We start from the raw sequence: 23,537 nt of genomic DNA on the forward strand, positions 1-23,537 counted from the left end.
AAAAATCCTACCCACCAAAGAAAACAAAACAAGAAGCCAGCCAATCCCCAAAACCTCACCCAACAAAAAACGATCAAACTGGGAAAATGTAAAGAGAAAACAACTTCTCTGAAGTCACTCAACGAGTCAATGACTGAATAAATAAATCCAGGTTTCCAAGTGCAGTCCAATACTACTACTGATTAAGTTTCAGCTCGGATGACAAGCTACATATGCCACATACGATCTCTGTGTTTGAGGACAACTTGAAGGTTACTATTTAGGAAGTGTTATTGCCCAAGTAACGGCAAGGGTGTACTCAATAATACTGAAGAGACTGTAGGATAGTTAGTCCCAAAATATTAGTCATTGAGCGTTTTTACCATCATGTCTCTTAAATAATGAGGTAGGCAACCTGAGAGGCAATTCTAGAATTAGTGAGCCTCTGGAAGCAGCTAGCACAACTGAAAATACTGCCTACAGGAGAAGGCTACCAACATTTGTTTTCTATCAGAACCACACTTGGAAGACAAACTAGTTTCCTTTGCTGTGCTTTCTACATATATTACTGATAAATGAATTTTATTCTTTATAGCAATTAAAATCTGTAGACACACAAAACGTTATGTTTCACATTTAATGGAATGTCAGAACTTTAACAACGTTGGCCTTCAAACAGTAGCTGAACTCTGAATACATTTGTCAATTTAACAGTATGCTTTTCAGTGGGGGCTAAGTTCTCAAAAGCCTTAAAAATTTCAGATTTCCAAGCCTTACTTAAATAATGAAAACTACAAAAAATAAATAAGGAATGCAAATTAACAGAGTAGTAGAAATTGGTAAGTGCTTCATCAGACCCCTAGCTGCTCATATAAATCTGAAAGTCAAAATAAGGGGAATGCTTGCACTATTATTTTCATGCACAAATTACATTTAGTTTCAAAAATCAAATTCTTTTTGGTCAGAAATTTGTACAAACTGAGCCTTTAGAAGTACAGTGAACTACAAAAAGATTAAATATGCAATTATAAAATATATTTATCCTAGGTCATAAGAATATAAAATGTTTATGCTCACTGGTACATTACACATTACACACATTTAAGGATAACTTCTTTGCATTAATGATGTGAATGATACAACACTGTTTATTGCTTATGTCAGGCATGTAAATTGGAATTCAGACAGCCTTCAGTAGCTAAACCCCTGTGGTTCAGGGTTTGCTCAAGATCTGGTAGACCACCATTTTTAAAAGTGTATAAACAGTTGCAGCAAGTTTGTACCTGCTCATATAAACAAAAAATATCAACTTTGTTGGGAGGGTAGCAGTTCATTTTCGTAAGTACCTGCAATGGAAAGTCCTGAGATGTCGACATATGATCAAGTTTACATCACTTCTCTATAGTATGTAATGGTCTGTACCCATTCCAGGTGCAAGGAGTCTACTGCTTAAAGTCACACCCCTGGACATTCACTCGCAGCAAAATTAGCTGCTGGAGCAGACAGGCTTACTTGTTACTTACAAGGAATGTTCTTGAAAATATATTTTCCAGCAAGAATAAGCGCCAACTAAAATCAGTGTACCAAACCCAATCTTAGCGAGAATAGGTTTCCAATATAACCACCTTTTTCTTTTTCTTTCAGTCTCATTTAGCTTCTGCTTCATCTGCTGCAGCTTCTGTGCTGTGTTAGCTTTTCTATCCTCTCGCAGCCGTTTTCGGACAGTACTTAAAGAAAAAAGAAAAACAAATTTTAAATTGTGCAACGTGAAAAATGCTTATTGAAATATTAAAGCAAACTTCTTCCAAACATAATCTTTATTGTGTTTTAACACAATTTAATGTAGATGGTTTCAGTTTAGTGAAGACCTGTAAAGTTAGCTAGTATATGTAAAGGTGTAAGTGGCATGTTATGACCCTAACCTACTCACATCTACATGCAGATTTCATGGTGCTCGTCTTAGCTTGTAAACCAAATCCAAAGCGAGCCAAACAGAAATCAGTTGTGTGCTGTTACACTACCAGGGCCTTCTTGTAACTCCTGTCTCCAAAAGTATCCTCAGCATCTCTAACAAAGCATGGATCTGCCACAAGAAAAAGCCTCTGATCATCCCAGTCCTAGCACTCACACACCACACGCATACACTATAACCTCTCTCTGTGCTTGTGAGTGGCCTTCCGACACGTGCAAAACAACTTTCTCTCTCAAAACACTGATAAAGACATAGAAGTCAGTAAGCCATGTGCTACTTCCCAACTTCACTTTTTCTACACTGAACGTCTGCAGCCTGTCTGGAACAGGCACCGTTCCTTCCTGTGCTTGTACAGCTCTGCACAACCCACTCCTGGTCTCTGGCCGTGTACCAACAGCCCGTGGTAATACAGGCAGACCCCGGTGACGCAGAGCCCAAAGCAATCCAGATGGCAGCTCCTGGTGCTGCTGTGCACAGTGCCCTTGGCTAAAGAAAGCCCAGGAGTCAAGGCGTTGGTGCTCGTGACACAGGCTGACTTGACAGAGAGACAAAAAGTGAGATGCCAGACCACAGAAATCTATCGATGGCAGAAATATAACATGAATGGAGGGTGACGTATGGCTTCCAGAACACCATTTCAACCACTGCATCGGATATGGTAGGTGATAAAAACCTTCATGCTTCTGAGGTATCTGAAATGTTTCTGAAGGTAAGCTGGCATAGTATTTCAACATTAGTATCAAATTATGCTGGGCATTTTTAGACCTAACTCACACGTGCAATGGAATTCAGACAGTATGTAGGAAAATGCTTTCAAGCATGAGATTTAGCTGCTTCAGTTGGAGACGCTTGTTTTTCCTTCTCTTGACCTTTACACAATAAAGCTTTATCATAAGAAATATATTAAGTTTTATTAAAAAAATAAATAAGACTGTCAAATACCACCTGTCCTTTCCCTCTACTGAAGGAAGATAACGAAGTTTTCTTACGATCAGGAAAGCAGACAATAATTCAGCCTCTCAAGAGTCTCTCTGCCTCCCGAATTATTTCTTCATTACACCTACCTTTCAATGTTTCCATCTATGATATCTTGAACTTTAGAGGGAAGGTCAGTATTGTTCTCCGTTTGATCTTTGCTCTCCAGGCCTATGCTGTTCCCATTGTACTTCTCTGTGGTTATTTTGGCAGGATGTGGAGGAGACTGCTCAGAACTTGGTGCTTGGTCCTCCTTAGAGAGCTCCTTCCACCGTTTCTGCAAACAAGGAGAATGTATTTCAAACATTGCCCTAACACTGAGGGTACTCAGTAACTGTTCTGTGGGAAGACATCTGAACAAAGTAGATTGAGGGAGCTATCAGATAAAGAAAAAGAAGACTTGTTAGACAATGTTTTCAGAGAGGTTCACACCACGTCCTTAGAGGCAAGGCAGCTCTCACTAGATAAATGGCCACCCAAACCAATTCCTGCAATACTCAGAAGGCCCAAGGAAACTTTTTCCAAAGAGATGGGGAAGCCAAGGAACAGTGGGACCGGTATAGCAAAACTACAATGAAAATCAGAGTAGTACTGACATGCCTTTTACTATGGACAGGAAAAAAATACAATGAAAAGAGTCCTTAAGAAGAGCCTAGATGTAAGACAAGGGAAAGATTTTGCAGTTTCCTGCAACTTGCAGGAATCTAAACATTCTAGTGTGTCCTTCTTAGATGCGATCACCAAACATCATCAAAATCCTAAGCGGAGCTCAAATATTTTCCCTTTTCATTGTTGGTATTTTAGTTTAACAGCTTTTGTTTGGATTTTTTTTTAATCTTTAACAACCACTACATGGTACCAATAGCAAAAAGGTACAAATACAGCACCACTTTTTAATTCGTGGATTTTCCTTCCACCAACATCCAGCTTTACTACCTCAGAAACTTCTGGACAGGTTCAATAAACCATTCAAACCAGAGACATTATGTTTGAAAAGCTCCTTTTACAGTAAGTAGAGGACCAGTACACGACATGACTACTCATGGGAAGCTCCACACTACAGCCTTCACTAGAGTTTGCGTACTCCTAGTGTTCTAAACCCTCCTAATTCTGTAATTATATACTCTTCATCTGGGGGCCTCTGTTTTAAGAGTAAGTTTTTCCCCATCCTGTCCTGAAAGCTCTCGGTAAGGAGTTAAGCAGGTAGCTCCAACCAAGTTCTCCATACCGCATCTGCCATGCTGTAACTCTACCATTCACCATTTCTTCATCTTTTTTCCAGGCCCTTTGTTTCTTGAGCTGGACCTCCAGCAAACTGCCTCCACCATATTCTTCAATGGTCTCTCTTTGTATTTCTCAAAGATGGTGCTACCGTGAAGATACAGGCCACTAACCTTGGGGTTTATACTGTCTGCAATAGCTCCACAATGAGGAATAAACTTGTAAGGTCCTGCACTGCTCAGCACTTTTATTCCATCTTACTCTCCTCTATATGCCTACACTTTCATTGCTCCAAAACTCAACTGGCTCCTGTGTCTAAAAATCGTGTTCAGCTCTGGGGCCCCCATCACAAGAAGAAAATGGACCTATTACAACAAGTCCAGCGGAGAGCCACAAGGATGATCAGAGGGCTAGAACACCTCCCCTGAGAAGTGAGGATGAGTGAGTTGGGGTTGTTCAGCCTGGAGAAGAGAAGGCACTGGGGAGACCTTACAGCAGCCTTCCAGTACCAAAAGGGTACTTCATACTTGCCCCATCGTTAGCAGAGAAGGAAACACCTCTCACACTCTGGACAGTGCAACAGTTCTCCATGGGTGAAAAAATGATCTAGCTGACCTTGAACAGAAAAACGCTCCGGGAAGTACTGCCAACTTGGGTGAAACAAGCATTGATTTTCTACGTATGACCCTGATGCCCTGAAAGGCACCAGGACAACTAACTACGTTGCAGAAAACACTGGTTTAGGAAAGGTCACCTGAAGCATCAGAGAACACAAAACAAAAACCTCCACAAGAAGTGAAGAAATGTGCCTGAAGTGTGCTCTTGGTGCAAAGAAGTAACACATCTGAACTCGACAAGCAGCATTCTGAGTTGACAGAATGTTGAATGTTGACAGAATGATGAAAGTTCCTTGTATCTAGAAATCAGAAATCCTGCAATCTACATGGATAATTGTGGGAACCAGAGCTGCTCATTTTGAAGCACAGCTTTCTAGTAGACAAAGCAGAAAAATTATTACCACCAGAAAGAATGCTCCAGAAAGTAAGGAGGTTAAATTACTGTACACGTTAAGATGAATCATGCAGTGTTCTAGGCACTTGGTGCAGGTGTTCACACCAGCAGCAAACTCCCTAGGTATTGGTTAGCAGGATTTGAACCACAAAAGAGGAAACGTGTTTCAGCTCATCTGCTTCATTCATGATTTTAACAAATCAGCAAAATGATTAAAAAACCCCTAGCGTATAAAAACAGAATTAAGTCTGTTACACAATCCCTCCTTCTCGTCCTCCTCCCCCCCACCCCCCCAGCACCAGAGATTTAAAACAGCTGCAGCCACTGTAAGTATCACAAACAACACCAATGTACCGGTGAGATACGGTAATCTGTTTGCCCTGAAACTCATTGTATTCAGCTACATCCTACTAACTGTAACACAAATTGTAAAGGATACAAAAATGCAGCTTTACTAATAAAACTTACCTGCAGCATCAGGCAATTTTACTGTTAGATAAACTTATAGCAAGGATCAAGAAATACAGTGGAGATCTTTGCTATCTTTTCCAAGTGATACTAAGTGTTGCTTTTGCTTTATAATATTGAAGATATTGATTTAACCCTTTTAAAATCAGCATAACAAGCTATTTTTGTATTCTATCTTAGAGGAGACAATTACATAGGATTAAGAGTTTAGCAGCTAGAAAAGGCTAATCAGATACACCTCTAATACCTTCAAGGCATCTATTGAAAAAGGCAGTTTATTTAAGTCCCACAGAATGCTTGTTTTAAAATTGTTCAGAGCTCATTTTTTAGCTACTGTTGGTATTCTACACTTTATGCTGGAACGCATGGAAATAATTATTTACCTGTATAGTTGAATCCCCCATTATAAACTTTGCTCCTTCTATTACAGCCATATATGAAAACCTTAGTTGATCTGGTGTCTGAATAAGTCCCATTCGGTATTTCCTCATATCCAGTAATACCTTCTTAATATCTACAGAAAACGGGTCCTTTTTTTCCATCTGTAAAGAAAGTTATATTGAAAGTGTCACAAGTATGGATAAAGACAAACAACATACAAAAGATAATTGCAAGTAAAAAATGAGTTACAAAATAAATCATTTCTTCACATTATGTTTCTATTGGTTATGCAAGAAATTAACATCTCCAAACTTCTAAATTGCTTCACGAGGAAAAATAGGTAAACCATTAATGAAAGCTTATAATGAACAAATCTATGACTGTGTATTAACCAAATAAATCAGTATCCTAATTATCAAGTCTTAGAAAATTAGATACTACTTATTTTATTCACACATACCCTTGTACTTCAAAACAGGACTGTCACAGTAAGAACCATAAAGCAGTATTTCCTATTGCTCCTGAACAGAACGGCAATTTGGAATGAATGGAGCAGAGGTTTCCTTATTTAAAGCAAATTCTCTAATTCAAGCAACACACGTTTCTTCCCCCCATACTATACATTCATGGGGCATTTTTAACTGCATACCTGTGTTTGTTGCAAGGTTCACTTGAGCTCTTTAATATTAAAGTGTACTTGCATCAAAATAAACATCTATGTTTTTTATGAACAGAGGAAAAAAAAAAGAAAATCTGCAGAAAAATAATGAATAAATTGAGAGGGCCTACCCAATACATAATATGACTGTTTCATAACTTAAATCACAGAATGGCTGAGGTTGGAAGGGATCTCTGGGGATCATCTGGTCCAACCCCCCTGCTCAGGCAGGATCACCTAGAGCATATTATACAGGCTCACATCCAGGCAGGGTTTGAGTATCTCCAGGGAAGGAGACTCCACAGCCTCTCTGGGCAACCTGTTCCAGTGCTCTGTCACCCTCACAGTAGAGAAGTGCCCTCTCATATTCAGCCAGAACCTCCTGTGCTTCAGTTTGTGCCCGTTGCCTCTCATCCTCTCACTGGGCACAACTGAAAAGAGACCAGCTCCATCCTTGACACCGCCCCCTCAGATATTCTTACGCACTGATGAGGTTTCCCCTCAGCCTTCTCTTTTCCAAGCTGATCAGGCCCAGTTCTTTCAGCCTGTCCTCATATGACAGGTACTCCAGTCCTTTAATGAAATCCTATCTCGCTTAACCCCGCGTTATATTTTCCAGTATTACCAAGCATAACCAAAGTCAGAATCTAGTATTAAAAAATCCAACAAAACCTTAAATACATGTTAAATATTTATCTTTATAATGTGCTCAAATTAAGAGCGACTACAGATGACACAGTTCACAATCCTAAATTCGTATCTAAAAGAAAGAATCTCAACCTATTCTATTCACATCTCATGTAGAAGAGTGCTTCCTATTTACTTTCCAGGAAGCTGTGAAAATGTGTAAAGTTCTTCAAGATGGATTTGTAAATTTATTTCAAGGCTCGTGTTTTTAAGCTATTAAAATGTGAAGAAAAAAAGAAGTGTGATGCCTTAATTAAAGTTTTCACTGCTGTGCCATTAACTGAAGTGCTTCTAAAGCCTTCCAACCAGAAAGCCCACATGGGGAAGAAAGGCAGGGTGTCAGGAGAAGGGAAGTGGTGACAGAGAACAGCTGATAACTTACCAGAACAAGACATGTGTCTACTAATGAAAACGTGCCGGATCGTCCTATCCCCGCACTACAGTGAACGACTGCAGGTCCATGCTCAGGACTTAGTGAACCAGATTCTCTGACTTTAAAAAGGAAGTTGAGGAATGAAGCTGGGGACTCAGGAACTCCAAAATCTGGCCATGTAGTATAATGAAAATGAGATATCATCCTGGACTCACCACTCTAGAAGTGAAAACAAATAAACAATGCAACTGGAGAGTATTCAACGTTTGTTTAGTTAGCACACATTTCCCCAATCCAAATCAATAGCTACTCTATTTCAAACCTCCTGCTTAGACAAACAACCCAGTATCTTCCTGTTGGAGGACGCCCAACAGTGCAATTTGAAGCAGCTCTTCATCCACGTTAGTAGTTTTTCCCCTTTGTAATTATTACCAAACATTTTTTCCTCTTCTCAAACTTCCAGTGTTATATTTTGCTTGCTTTACTGCTTGCCCTCAATATCCCTTTTTCAACCATCAATGTACTTAATGGCTGAGAGCGAGTTACGAGGCTGCTAGCATTGACAGGACTGAAAAAATACCCATCAGCATTGTAAGCACTCTCCACTCCTGTTCAGAGCAAGTTTTAATACCAAGTGGTATCAGCATCTCCTCTGCATCTCTCATGCCACAGAGTAGCAGGAAGCTTTGTGGCAAAGGCCTGCAGAGCCCAGGCTGCTGACTGTGAAACAAGACCCAGCCTGAAGCACTCCCCATTGTAAGGAAATACAGATTGGAACACAACACACTGTTTTCCCCCTCTCTGCAAACATGACCAAATAAGTGCAAGTAATGAAATGACAGTAAGAGAGTCTGTATGTATCCTGAAAAGCTTTGATCACAAATTTGGATCGTATCTTTACAGAACTCACTTCAGAACTGCTGCTAAATGCTACTCCTTGCCTCCCTTCTTTTCTTTTTACAGCAATTTTGAGACAATTTCATCACCAATTTAGTTCGTGAATTTTAGAAAGGTTTCGTTATTTTTACCATCCCTTCCTTTCATCTGGTTTTCCACAGGCTTAAACCTACACAAACCTCCACAAATTTGAACCAGAATTATATTTAAAATGTCAGGGTATTTCAGAAAATCCATTTTTCTTTTTCAGCACCACCAAAATATATCTCTGTAATTCAAGTAAGTTCTACGGTTCATCTCCTGCTCGGCCTGTTTTAACTTCTTGTAAGGGACAACTTATGAAAATCCTTTGCGAAACTAAAATTATTCAATTCATAGTTAACCACAGTAAGAAAATAGTCTCACATTTTGTCTTTTGCCTTCAATGCCTGATGCTGCAAGACTGAACATACTTTCAAAGAAAACAGGGAATGTTGGCATGACTTCAGTCATTCTCAAATGCACATTTTGCAGGAATATTTCATCTCTTGGCTAAGAGCTTAACATGGACAGCAGAGTCTGAACCATCATATTTGGTACGTGAGTATGCAGTGAGGTTTCAAAGGGAAAAATCTACCAAAGCCTCCTAAATTGTATAAATACAGTGGTGATTTCCCTTTCTTCTTTGTCTGAAGCAAAGTATTTTTAAAAGTTTGTGTTTTCTGCTGAGATTATATTACTGGTCTTCTGAACCTAGTTTTCTAGCTAGTGAGTTAACTCACTTATGAACTGAAATGATCTTTTTTAAGCATCATGGAAGAGGTCTATTCTTTGTAAGAAGTCTGGAAATTATTAAATCTTAAAGAAGGTAACATACTATGCAATTTCCTCCATTTCTAAGAAAAATAATTCATTGATATACAAACAAAAGAAAGGAAAACCAGGGAGAGGAGGTAAACATATGGATTAGGTGAAGAGAAATTTAAAGTTGTTTCTTCTGAATCTAGATGATCCTTTAAGGGGTAATTAATACCCCCCCCCCCAAGATTTTTAAATAGAAAGCCTCCCTTATACCTTATACCTCAAGATAACAAAACCATCACTTATCAATTAAAGATACAGGTCATCTGTGTTTGTTTTTTTTTTTAATCCTAAACTGTAACAAGCACTAGATGTATCCTCATCCTTAAACAAAACAAAAAACCAGTAGTGCTTCATGCACATGCCCAAGCATCACCCTGCATATACACTACTAATCTGAGAACAGGCGTACCTAAAGGAAGGATACACCTACCGCTGTAAATCTCATACAACTCTAGCCCACAGAATTGCCTTTTTTTTCCTTCTTCCCCATACGGCTTTATCCGTTTTTTATAAAAAGCCTTATCCCTTCCACAATTTTCCTTTGCTTCAGCTCATTTAAAAATATCTAGTCTCTTTATCTTTCTTTGCAATTCCTATTTCAGAGCACTGAAACTCGCTGGTGTTCTTTGAACTTGCAGTACAGCCAAATCCCATTTGACTATTTCAAACCTCCCACATTTTGTCTCAAACAGAAAAAACTCTTTCAAGTGCTTGGCAGTCAAGCTGTACAACTGAAATCCTGTCTTTATGTGAATATCTGTACCTTTCTTTCTCAGAGAACTCCCTGTTACTAGGCGATGTGGCTAGCTTGCACCACAGGTATCGCTTACGTGAATTCGTGCAAGACTCTAGAGAGAGGTTTGGCTTGCTGAAGATTCACAACTGTTGACCAACAGAAATTTGACTTCAGGAACAACCAGTTTTATTTAAAACATTATCAAGAAGCCAGATACTATTTTAAAGAAAAAATCTGGTTTTCAAGATTCAGACAGGCAGTATAAATTTTATAGATGTATAAATAGTATAAATTTTTATAAGCAGGGAATGCTTTTCTGCTTAAGAACTGGGAACCAGCTTATCTGCAGTAACTATAACATATTCTTGCAAGATTTATTCTGTGAGACCAGCTACTTGAAGAATTCCTAGAAAAATTATGGGACAATGCTAAAACAGACAACTTCAATAAGCATCAAACCATTCTAGAGAGTTTCCTGAAAGGCTGAGATAAGCTTACAGCAAATAACTAACACAGTTAAAACCGGTTAACTTGGAAAGTTACCACCACACTGCACAGGTTCTCCACTGCTGGCAACACCGGCAGCAACGTTGCAATATGAGCGAACATCTACACAAGGACTTGAGCAGGAAAATGGTATAATGCAATCGGATGAACTTGCAACAAATGGAGCCTTATCACAACCTTGTTACAATCAATGTCAAATTGTCCAAAACAAAAAAGGGTACAAAAATCTCTGAACAACTTCAAGTTGTTCAATCACCTCTGAGTATGAAAAGGAATGAAATACGATGAAAATGCTTGAAGGAAGTTGATGCATTCAGTGCCAAGTAGGTGAAGGCAGAAAATGCCGGTCTGACAAATTTCACACACTCCTTACAAGATGACTTCATAGTTTACAGGCTATTGTAATGGTCTAATATACTAAGGAATAAAAATACACCTACAGCCCATCAGTGGTCCTGTACTTAGCACTCAAGCCTCAAGAGCATTAACAATTAATTTGATCACATAAAAATGAGAAGGTGTTCTCTGGGGGTAATGAGCTAAGCACTGACATTCAAAATATTAATCAACTTTTACCACAATGTTTTGTTTCTTCATTATAAAGCCTGGCAAAATAGTTTTGAAAATGTGTATAAAAATAGTAACAGGACAATGGAGCCAAATAATCCTCACAAACATTCTGTTTTTCAATAACTAGTACGTACCCTGCAAGTCACTATGATCAATAGTTATGCCCATTAAATCTGCGAAACTCTGACATACAAGAGTCCGGGTTCTCCTTTCTTGTTAGGCAGCAATATTTTTCCTAACATCTCAGTCTTATATCTGTGGTCATGAGAAGCAGAACCAATCCCTCCTGCAATTTGTGAAAGTGATATGGGAACTTTCCACAAGTTTAAAAGCAAGCATATGCCATGTTTCAGAAATGCCTTCAGACCACTGTAGCAATTACACATATACACACATATACAGCCACAACAGCAAAAATTGTATGTAATTGCTACAGTGCTTTGAAGGAATTTCTGATTTTGTGTGTATATACACAAACACACACTTCCATATACAAGGATTCCACAAGATACCAGAACACTGCCTGCCATTGGATTGGTCCAGAAGCGAAATGCCTTCTCAGTACATTTAAAGTTTTGGACATCAGAAATGAAATCAACAGCAATTCTAATCTTATCTTCTTGAACTACACTGATCCTGGGAATGAACCAGGAAGAACCAGCCAGTGCTGGTGCAAAAAGCACACAAAGCAGTCTTATGTCACCTCCACCTGACAGCAACAGACACAAGGAGGCTTTGTATTGTGTTGAAAATCCATCTTTTTTTTTTTCCTCCCAATGTTTGCTATTTGCAGAAGACTCACGATTCCATCTGGAATTTGTTACAACAGACCTTCCTCTAAGTTCTCCTACCACCAGTGTTGCAACAAATGTAGTTTACTTCTTCCAGTCCTTTCTCCAGCAACTAACTTTGCAAACCTTTTCTTCAGCTGTACTCATATTTACTCTTATTTCTAGGAACCGAGTCTGAGACACTTTCACCTGGATTCCTCTAGAAATTTTGATTCCCTTCCACTGCTTCATTTCCACACCCAGCCCATCTCCAGTTTCCCTCAAATACTGAGGCCCCTTTGCTCTTCCATAGCTCCCCTGTATTCCCCAGTACCAACCCAGCCCCTTTTTGCTCACCAGCATTAGATGTGCTATACTCTGCAGGCAAATCACACTGCATCCTTCTCCACGCTACCTGGCTACCACACCAGAAGTTACTGGAAATACAAGTTTTTTCTCTCTGAATACCATATAATACACTTGTCACAAGGAAAGCTAAAAGGATTAATGAGTAAAATAACATATTCAATACAAGGTAGAACCTTACAGAAATTAGCTATGAACACCTAACGATTTACCCAGAATATGACAGTCACCAAACTATGTCACTCTATCCACTAAGATGATTTTACAGATTAAAAAAAAAGGCTCTCAAAAACACCTATCACGTTCTCCAGTACCCTTGGAGACCTTACTTCAAGTTGCAGACAGGCAGTAGTTTCTCAAGTAAACGATTACAGATTTTTCATAAAAGCACAGTATTTTCTGACATAGGAAAGGGTTTGCAGAAGCCTTCACGTTCAGTCTGTCCTCAAGGAGAGCTGGGACTCTGAAGTCATGGCAGAAAGCAATGCTTAACTTTCAGAAGGCATCTGACACAAACAAAGCAATGGAGGACACGCAGCACACCACGGTAGAAATTAGAAGCTGCCTTTCTATATTCTAAAACACAGACCAGCTCAAGCAAAACATAAGGAAGCTCTGCAACAATCACAAGCAAAACAAAGCACATTATTTTCAAAACTTTTGGAAAAACATCAATAAACAATCTAAGTTTTAGAGCAATCTTAGCCACAACAGCAAAAACAAATTTTCCTACAACAGATCTAAACAAATGCAATTGTCAAATGTCATGACCTAATCCTAAAAAACAAACACCGCCCCCAAGCCCACCTCTATTTCTAACTGCTCTTTAACAGTAAGTAAATAAAAAACACATGTAGTCAGTGGTTTTGTTTCAGTGGTAAGAACATAAAACTCTTTTTCATACATATTTATTTTGCTTGTGTATTAGAGAGATTTGTTGTAGTACTACAAATAAATTGCTTGAGATCATAATGGCTATATTGTAAAGACAATTTCAGTTCTCTGTATTTTCGTGGAAATACTAAAATTTCTTAAGTATTCTTGGAACTCAGAGCAGAATTTTATTTGTGACTCATCTTATATTCCAGGCATCAAGTGGCTAAATGGTTTACTGCTCTGTCCCCACAAAAGCACCCTCCAGAGTAAGTTGCATAAACATAGTTAAGCTCACATTTCAAGTCACTGCAAATACTCGATTCCCACTGTTTTTTTACGGAAAACTTATCATTTATTTTTTTTTTTACAAAAGGCTTCACTTAACATTTGCAGTGTTATTCTGGGAACTATGTATTTGTTCTCTTTGAGTGATCAAATACATTCTATATCTTCTAGCTGTTTTATATACAAAATATTATTTGGAGCTAATATTCATGGAGCTTTATAGGAGCATTAGGGCATTAAAATAAAAATTCAGTACAATACATTTGCCAAGTATTTCTAACAGTGAGTTAAATGACGTAGAAGAATGTCTATACAACACTGATGGGCTTGCATTAACAGTCCAAAGTAAACCCAGAGAGTGCTGATTAGCTTTAAGCTTTAACTCAAAACATAGCCTACAGTGTAAGTTGTGCCATTCCTCACATGGTTTTTGCATTTTCCAACTAACATTACGTCCAAACATATATATATATGATGAAAATTGCATCCTTTAAAAATACAAAGTCCAAGATTACAGGCCAATGTCAGCCAAACAGTTCCACAAAAAAGCCTTTTTGACAATTAGGAAGACTTGTCTCACCTTTCCAAATAGGAGAGTAATTCTTTCTCAGATGCTATCTTGCAAACACTACTCCTCTTTTCTTAGCCTTTGCTGTTAATAAACCAACAACTAGACAGAAATGCTCCAAATGCTCAGGAGGACAGAATTGCATAAAGATCTTCGTACATCGAATAGATCAAGAAACAACATGCCAAGTTTTATCATGTTGATCTCGTGAGGGAGGTTTCAAATTAACAAACAAATGGTACTTATTTCAAAGTACCATTAACAGTTACTATAAATTCAAATAATTTCAATCAAATATGTCAAGATTTTGTTGTATAAAACAACATGCAAGAAAATATCTTCAAGCTTTCCTTTCCCAAATCCACTGACAAGACAACCTTGAATAAAACTTGCCATACCATCACTTTCAATTAATATAAGGCAAGGTTTATAGGGAGAGAGAATATCTTACAAGACATAGCTGGAACAAACAGACAAGCTCTTCAATCCTGTCTTCAGCTCTGAAACAGAAGCAGCAAATTCCAACCCAAGCTCAGGCCAGGAACAATTTTTTTGTGCTTAACTTGATTAAATTGTCAAAGTGCTTAATTTTTAAGAGAAAAGGATGGTTGGTCCTGTGGAGCAAAAGGGGAGGTAAGCAAGAGGAGATAAAGTTACCTATCTACAGGTGGTAATTCTCCCCCAACCCCCCAAACTTAGTTAGCTGGACTGAAATTATGTGGTAAATTACAGTTCCATTAAAAACCCAGGAATTACTCAGTACAATTTCTGATAGCCAAAAGAAATCAGAAACGTCAAAACCTAGGTTCCTCCTTTTAGGGTATTTCTTACAGCTCCTCTTAGGATCACCACTACCATCAATTAGAATTCAGCATGCTAAGGTACTGTCAAATTGAAAACACAAGTATAGAAAAATGCTGAAGGTGTTATCTCCTAACACACAGACTGGCGTTTGCTCACTTGCTTATATGCCACACTTACATCTTCAACATAATCAGAAACAAAATGAATTAAAATTTTCAGTGTAAAAGCTTGATCAAGCCTGCAGTGACAGTATGCTAAATGGTTTTCATTATATATTTAAGGCTAGGAATGTGAGATATACGGGCTGAGGAACGCTTACGTTGATATTTTCTAATTGAAGTAGATGCACTGTGTAATAGGATTTGATGTCTTCAGATACTAGCCTCACACGGAAACCTGTTTCACTAAATGTCATAACATCCTCTTCCTTCGTTGGCCAGTACTGTGCACATTTCACCTAAGTTATTAAAAAAAGAAAGAAAAAAATCTGGTTAAGTATCCTAGCATCTTGGGCTTTGCATTAGCAGATTCTGAGATCCTGTTACATAACACAGTAAACTCAAGTACATATTATCTCCTCCTAGTCTGAGGAATTCTCAATCTCCATCACGTTTACAGCAAAATTATGACAACTGTTTCAACTGCTGTTATGCATTCCAGCTTTTCTTTTATCTCAGTTCCAGCACGTTTTGAGACATACCTTGACTGTTCTCACTCTCCCCCCACTCTTTCTACCTAGTTCTCTACAGTGGATGAAAGTCTATACTCAGCATCTGCACATTTACAGAAGCGACACAACACACTGAGCCTATTTTCCCAAGTCTAGATGAAAACTGGAAGATTCCAGTGAAACCAAAGAATGAACAAACAATGCAAAACTGTTCCTTGCCCTTTACTCCTCTTGCCCTGCACTCAAGCTTATCACAGAATTTGTTTTGCTTAGGAAAAAAGTGATTTCTTTTATGGACTAGTCAAATCCTTTTTGCTAACAAATCCTCTGGGAAAAAAAAATCAAAGTGATACGTATTTATAATTAAAATTGACAGTGGTTTTCGGCACATTAGTAGAAAAACTATATAGTAACAGAAAATTGATATATTCTGCACGTGTACCATCAGCTGTAAAGAATCAAAAATAATTAGACCAGTTGTCAAACTCGTCAATGGAAGCAGCTTGCCTCCACCGTTATAAACGCTTGCTATTGCTGTACAAAAATGACACTGCTCTACTAGATTCAGAAGAAATAATCTAAAGAGTTAATTCAAACTTGCTTGCCCACCCTTAGTTTTGTTCTGGAAGATATCACACTGCTTCTACTCCATCTTACTTCTGTCTCTACAATCTCCTTTCTCAACAACTTACTCTCACCTTTCTGGATGTAAACTTATTACAAGTTGTTTCTACTGAAATGAATGTTGTGTCTTAGCTCCATCACTTCTTTAATGGTATAGTAAATATTGCACCAATGTGAAAGTTTGATGATTCTTTTAACACACCAAAAAGTTCAACTATATTAAAGTTAAGTTGTTAAGTGAGCCACATATGTAAAATGTCTACCGCTACTTACTGATTCTTTTTCAACAATCCTGTTCAGCATGACAACTGCTTTGGTTTTTTGTTGCCATACCATTAGCCAAAAATGACAGCATGTATTAGGCAGTGGACCCTGTGTGGTAAAGAGAAAAATGTGTGAGAGAATGCATAGGTAAAGCAGCATTTGAACATGGTTAATGTGTCACTGTGTCAAATGAGAAAAAGCCTCTGTCAAAAAGTTTAAACAAAGTATTAACAACACGACCAAAAAGACATGCAGGAAAGTAACCATACTGCCCAAATCATCCAAGTATTTGAAGTCTAAAGAAAGCAGTAAAAACTGCCAGAAGGAATGTTTTAATTTGGGCAGCAACATTGTTACGCAGTTAGAAGAAAAAATACTGCAGGCACTCAAGAGAACAAGATGAAGTATGGGGTAGAAGTATCATTTTATACTTTTACACTTATAAAAAGTGGAGTCTAGAAGTATAGAACTTTTATTTTAGGAGTACAAAAGTATAAAACAATACTTCTATACCTTATTTCAAAATTCGTGTTTACATTTGAGTATAGAAGTATAAAATCCTATTTCCTGAAGAACTAAAGGGCAAGAAATATCTGAAAAGCTTTATACATAGTTAACTATATATACTTGAATATTCCCTATACCTTTTTATTAAACTATAAAGTGTGTTAACAACTAGATCAAACAGGCAGTTAGTATGAGATATATAATTCAGTGAGAAGGAATCCTCCAAATGTAAGTTACCACTGTACAAATCCATCTCTCCCATATTTTCAACCCCTATACTATTTAGTAATTGCTATGGCTTACCTGTGTTAAAATATAGTATCTCTGGGCTTCTTCTATGACCACTAGGCTTGCATTGATATAGTCATTTTCTGTGTTCTGCAGTTTTACTCGACTGTGATCATCTAAAATTAGAAGAAACTTAAGAATTAATGATGCATCCTCTTGATGAATACTCTCTAACGGACAAGCTTAGGTCTGACAGGCAATTAGAAAATAAATTCTTCAGTACTAACCAAATGACAAACGTAACTGTACCCATCTCCCCTCAGCATTCCATCCCAGAGCAGTAACTGGAATACCCAATTTTCTCTAAAACCAACTGGCCAAAATGAAACAACCCCTCTGCACACACCAAAGCAGCTCACGTCCATCCCTCAACAGCTGTATTTCCTTAATATAACAGCACAACAACCCACAAGGGGCAACATTCTCTCATATTACATCAGATCACTTTACCGCATGCTTTTCTTTAAGTTTAGAATTCCAAGATCTTCAGTGAACTTAAATTTCACAGGCCAAGGTAGAATCATAAACTGGCATAGCTTTAAAAAAATCTACCTGCAGTAGTTCAAACGAAGCTTTGTTGAATTTAATTGTCCTTATAATTTATTGTTTAAAACAATTGAAAATTGAAATACTGAGGAAGCGGCACATGCAAAGATGGAAGATTTGTTAAATAGGTACAACTAAACAAAGCCTAATCTAATTACATGGTTTCCACTTTTCCCATGATTACAGAGGCAGAAGATTCCCCTATTTAGAGGTGAGGGAAGCAGTCAAAGGACTGCTTATAAAAGTTTATCACAAGAAAGATCAGACTGCCACACAATACCTCATAATAAAAAGTCACTGTGATTGTTTTTTTAGGACTTTTCAGTCTGATTTATCACCCTCTGGGAGGCATTTAGGTAATCAGACTTGTTCACAGTAAATAATCCTTTGTCTGCCACTTCTCAGACTCCATTAAATAAACAGCATCTTTAGTTTAATATTTGTCCATAACTGCACATCGTGTACTGAGGTACAAGTGACTGTGAACCCTGTGAAGCTCAACCACCTAGACAAGTTGCTTATAAGAACAGGTTTAAAAAAGGAAAAAAAAAAAAAAAAAAGCAAGTTACTTCAGCACAATTCAGAAAGATATTCCACAAAGCAACTGCTAGAGCTGAGTGAATCTGGGTGCAGTGCCAGTTCTTCACCTACATTAACCCCAAAACTCACTCAGGGAACAGCCTTACGTCACAGCTGCTGTCAAAACATGTCAGCCCCCTTTTTCCCTCTCCCATGCCCTCACTGAAAGATAGCTACCAAAACCCTAACTTCCTTTTGACAAGTATCTTATGAAACACACAAATTCCATGAGCTTTGGGCAAGCACCTACTAATTAGCACATTCTGTACAGCCACGCTAGTTAAATCAGATCAATCCCTTTGTTACTGCCAGGCTATACAGCACAAGGCTTACGTAAGAAGAAATCCGTGAATGTGACCCTCAGTAGGCAAAAAGCTGTGGGGAATCAGGGAACAGTGACCGAATTAGCCTCTTGGTCTGTGGATTGCTCATATTATTCTACAAACCATTTCCAAATTTTTGGAAACCTGGAAAAAGTACATTTACTATGTCTTGATCTGCTTTTATACTCTTCCTCAGCTATCTGCCACTGACAACTGTCAGAGGGGATACCAAGCTATACACAGGTCCTTTAGAGCCCCATTGTAACTTTTTTGTTTTATTTTTACTTACTCTTTGGATATGGATAACCTTTAGTTTCTTAAAACCCCCACACACACCTCAGGACCAAGGTTTGGGGTCTTTCTACCCCCTTTAGCTTCTAGTTTTTATATGCAGTCATATGCAAACAGAGGATAAAAAGTGTGCTGAAAAGCTATTTTTAATACAGAAGTATGAGAAAGCTACTGGTTTGTTCTGTTTTCTTTAGCATTCCAGCTGAAAGGCAACACCAGCTTAACTCTCAGGAGTCTTAAAAAATTTACGATACGTCTGTATTAAGTAAAAAAAGTATTATCAATGTCAAGACAGTAGATTTAAGACACGTTTTTAAGTAAAATATATCCCCTTGCACTATTTTCTCTGGAAATTAAAGTGTTACTTTTTCCTTTCATGTATCACTTTATCTGAAATGTTTCTGCTGGAGAGAAACCAAGACCTTTGTAAATATTACATGTCATCTGCCAACAGGAAAAACTTAAGATCTTGTTATAGTAAATCACACATACCGGTACTAGTGTTCTCGGAAAGGTGACGTAAGCCAGCCTTGTTAACAGTTTAATCACCCGGCAGCAGCTGCTCTATTACTGCCAGGAGATAACTGCTGAGGCCCTAACGAGGTTTCACACTGCAGTGCTTGCACATGTTCTTGGCCCTACTTTTTCCCTTTTTTAGGTTCTGCTTTGTAAAAATTATAAATAACTTTGGAAAGTTTAAGAAAACCCACAGCTACTTCTATGCACAGACACCCTCCCTCCCTCCTCCTCCTCCCCAGCCAAAACAGAGGCGATCTTCCAAATACAGCGGTGTACCCAGAGGATAAAGAAAGCCACTAGCAAATATTGATTTCCCTTTCAAGGGAAAAGGTTCCTAAAGGACACAATGACCTAGAAACCTCATTCAAGTCTTGGCTTGCTCTTCTGAATTAAAAGGAGCAAGCCAACTTTTGATAGTGAATTAGCTGAAACGTATTTCCCATATGTAAGCCATTTCCAGTTACAAAGTACTTCTGATTTATATGAATGATAAACATATCTTAAATCTAATCTAAAAGATTTATCTTTAAACATTGCCATGCCCACAACAGCTAAAATATAGCACTCATTTTCTGAAGCGTTAATTTCCCTATTTCAACAGTCTGAAAAGGAAGTGGAAACCCTAAAAATGCTTCTCATTCTGACTCCTGCAATAAGAAAACTACTCCCGCAACCACCCTGCCTGAGATAAGGGAACTCTTATTACCCACTTCAGGTGAAACCCTGGCCCTCTTATCACTGACAGCACTCCCCGCGTCTCATAAAAGACCAGGATTTCACATCACGTGTCCATTTGCCCACTCCCCACAGAAAGGAAAGCGCCATCTCCAGTTATAACTGAGATAGGAATGTTTGGCATTTCGCATGAGACAGTTCTCGCAGCTGGTTAATGAAAGGTTTTTATTCGAAAACAACTGCATTTCTAGAAGTGAAACCGCTGCGTAACTTAAAAATGATCTTCTGTCCAAGAGACGGCTCTTGCTTGCCAAATACGGTGCTATTTACAAGAGAGGAGGGTGAAATGCTACTTAGGGGATTAAACGCAGTCACGAGCGATAAGCCATCCCAGTGGCCCAGCCTGACCCTTTACCACCTACCAGCAACCCCCCTTCATTTCACTAGTCTAAATCCGGTCTATCCGAGCTGCCTTTTGATCCCAACTTCACTGCTGTCACTGGACTCACAAGCCTCAGACAGATCCCGTTTCAGAGGGAGCCTAAGGCAAAGGAAGGGTGCAGTGACTGCCCCCCACCCCACCACTGGCTGCATGCAATGAATGCCACCGTGATACAGCAGTCAAGGCCCAGCCCATGGCTGAAACATATTCACGCTGAAGTTCATCCCTAACTGATGTTCAGGATCCTGGTGCTTTTAAGCAGGACTCTGGAACAAAAAGCGAGACAAACAAACAACAAACAATGTCTGAACCAGAGGAGGTTCAGACTGGACATTAGGAGAAGTTTCTTTACCATGTGGGCGGTCAAACAGTGGAACAGGCTTCCTACCAAGGTGGTTGATGCCCCAGGCCTGTCAGTGTTAAGAGATATTCGGACAATGTGCTTAATAATACACTAACATTTGGCTAGCCCTGAAGAGGTCAGCCAGTTGGACTGGATGATCCCTGAAGGTCCCTTCCAGCTGGACTACTCTATTCTAAAGTTTAGATCAGGATGTGCCAAGAAACTCCCCTGTCCCCCAACTCCAAACTAAGAAATATCTCCAAAAGCAACACATGGGGTTTATTCATGCCATGCTTCTGGTAACAAGATGTTCTATACAATCGTTCGATCATGAAACATCATTGATGCCAGCTTCTAATATGGACAACAAGAAGTGCGTAGGCTTATTTTGGACAGAATATCACCCTGTTCTCAGCACACACACTCAAAATGCAGGACAGAAAGGGAACATTTTGCGATGATAATTAATCACCATTAAGCGCAAAACCAAGCACAGCAACTCCAAGTCTGTTCCCTGTGAAGCACAATACTCTCCACATTCCTCTCTCCCTGGCATATATTCTTCGACTGCTGTAAGCCTGTGGTTGAAAGGTCCAACACAAAGTCTACCAACAGCCTCAGGGAAATCACAACCTCTTAACCTCCACCAATAACATGATTTACTTGGTGAAAAAGTTCAGAAGACTTAAGGAACTGGGCTACACCTCCCATTACAAAGGAAGGCTGAAGTTAAAATTAATTTATGCCATCCCCTACCTACCCTCCAAAAGAAGGAGAAAAGATATCCTGTAAATTTTATCCAGGGGATCTCACTCCCGACCCTAAATCTGGGAACACTTCAAGCAGATCTCTAAAGGTATTTACAGTCAATCTGAGCCACTAGACTCCTTTGAGATGAATTAAAGATAAAATCTATAAGGAAGGTAGTAACAGAAATCTTACAGTTCCAATAAAGGTATCAATAAAAAAATAATAGCCTCACAAGTTATTTTCCTCTGAACAATGTTTTCTGAGAAATGGTTTCATCTGTCAGGAAATGACTGGCTGTCAAACCAAACCTATTTCAGATTAACTTCCTGTTTCAATACTGCTACATAGCCAAGATACTGCTCTCCCCGCTCTACACTAACACCAAACAGCGTGACTACTGTTTTTTTGACTAGGGCTTTTATCCAACTAAACTTATAAACAACAGCTCTTTAGCCAACAAAACTGGACACTAACAATTAGGAACAGGAGACTGTAAAATTCAACCAGTTGTAATGGGCAGACAACTAGCTTACAGTTAATGGTACACAGCTAACAGAAATAAACTTCTACCTAGAGAAGTATGCAACACACAAATGAGTTTCAACGCATTTGCCTTGTATGTTACAGTTGAAATGAGGCAAAGCAACCCAAAGCATTTTTTCCTGCACTTGTAGTTGACATCTCTTCCGTAAGACAGAATTATCTTTGCATTTCCTCTTACAGAGGTACCAGCTGGGATTTTAGACTGGCTTGGCTGCTACACAGACTAACAAACCATTTTCTCCACTACTCATCACCACTACTGCAGTTAAACACTTAAATAGCAGTAAAGTTTACAAAGTGAAGGACCCGAACGTTAGGTTGTGCAAGACTGAGTCTCCTTACATTTCTGCAACACTGGTTCCTTGCATACATGCACCACGACGAGATGTGCTCTCCACAGCAGCCTAACCACACAGCTTCTACCCCAGCTGCTTTGAAATTTAGGCCCTGGTGTCTTGGAATGTTATTTATCGTATATTCCCTCCCAGGTGTCTTTCTCCTGCCAAGTCCTACCATTGTCTCAGAGACAATTACCAGTCATATTTGAAAACACACAGACGTAAAATGCAACAGTAATTAGTTCAAAGACTGTTTTGCTGTGTTTTCCTCATATAGCCTTGCTACTAGTGCCCAGCTCTGTGGGCCTACCTTGGAAGTCCAATTCAAGCCTCTGTTCTTTCGTGTATGCTAAAAACTGAGGCATGCTTCATCAAGCTCACCATGTACTTCATGTCAACTAGTATGTAATTACTTCAATACCATCCCGAATCCAGCTACTACTTCAGGACTAGGTTTTATTGAACTGTCTCTCTGCTGTACACAGTGTCCATGGATCAATACAGTCACGTACTTTCCTCCTGGCTAACCAAGCACTCCAGAAGCAGGCTTTGCCATGGCAAAAGTGTTTAGTGCTCTTTGCTACTGCAGAAGTCATACCATGAACAAGAAAAAAAAAAACAACATACTTTAATAGTAAGCTGCCATTCTCTCTGCAGTTGTTTAAAAGAAATTAAATACATGGCAGAAATGGCAAATACATTAATAGAACTTCTGTGACAGAACTTGTATAATGGACACAGGAATAGACTTTGGGTCTCAAGGGTTCAAAACCGATTTCCTGCCTTCTCTTCTTAATAACCCCTGTCTCTTTGTAGGCATAGATTATGTTTAATTCACTTTCTGTTTCTGTTTTATCACAGGTTAAGAAGCTAATGCTATGTTCCAGT

The 23,537-nt window shown here is 38.8% G+C and overlaps 1 protein-coding gene and 1 long non-coding RNA gene across 3 annotated transcripts in view; both read right to left on the bottom strand.

Moving 5' to 3' along the window:
* The window catches only part of PTPN2 (protein tyrosine phosphatase non-receptor type 2), a 31,528-nt gene that overhangs the window by 3,869 nt on the left and 4,122 nt on the right, over positions 1-23,537 (bottom strand). The window contains exons 3-9 of one of the 2 annotated variants that reach the window (XM_035316892.1): positions 17,316-17,416; positions 16,515-16,613; positions 15,267-15,404; positions 7,735-7,944; positions 6,010-6,168; positions 3,016-3,203; positions 1,605-1,706 (exon numbers count right to left, since the gene is read on the bottom strand). In XM_035316892.1, the coding sequence (XP_035172783.1) occupies positions 1,605-1,706; positions 3,016-3,203; positions 6,010-6,168; positions 7,735-7,944; positions 15,267-15,404; positions 16,515-16,613; positions 17,316-17,416 (997 nt within the window). Of the gene's footprint in view, positions 1-602; positions 1,707-3,015; positions 3,204-6,009; positions 6,169-7,734; positions 7,945-15,266; positions 15,405-16,514; positions 16,614-17,315; positions 17,417-23,537 lie in introns of those variants that run through there. The other variant, XM_035316891.1, reaches the window with a different exon arrangement.
* Positions 9,977-14,588, bottom strand: LOC118161481. Its single transcript, XR_004748054.1, has 2 exons — positions 12,658-14,588; positions 9,977-12,504 (listed from the first exon to the last, which is right to left on the bottom strand). It is a non-coding gene; the product is annotated as an uncharacterized LOC118161481 (long non-coding RNA).

Source organism: Oxyura jamaicensis, chromosome 2, assembly GCF_011077185.1.
Source record: "Oxyura jamaicensis isolate SHBP4307 breed ruddy duck chromosome 2, BPBGC_Ojam_1.0, whole genome shotgun sequence".
Taxonomy (NCBI): Eukaryota; Metazoa; Chordata; class Aves; order Anseriformes; family Anatidae; genus Oxyura; species Oxyura jamaicensis.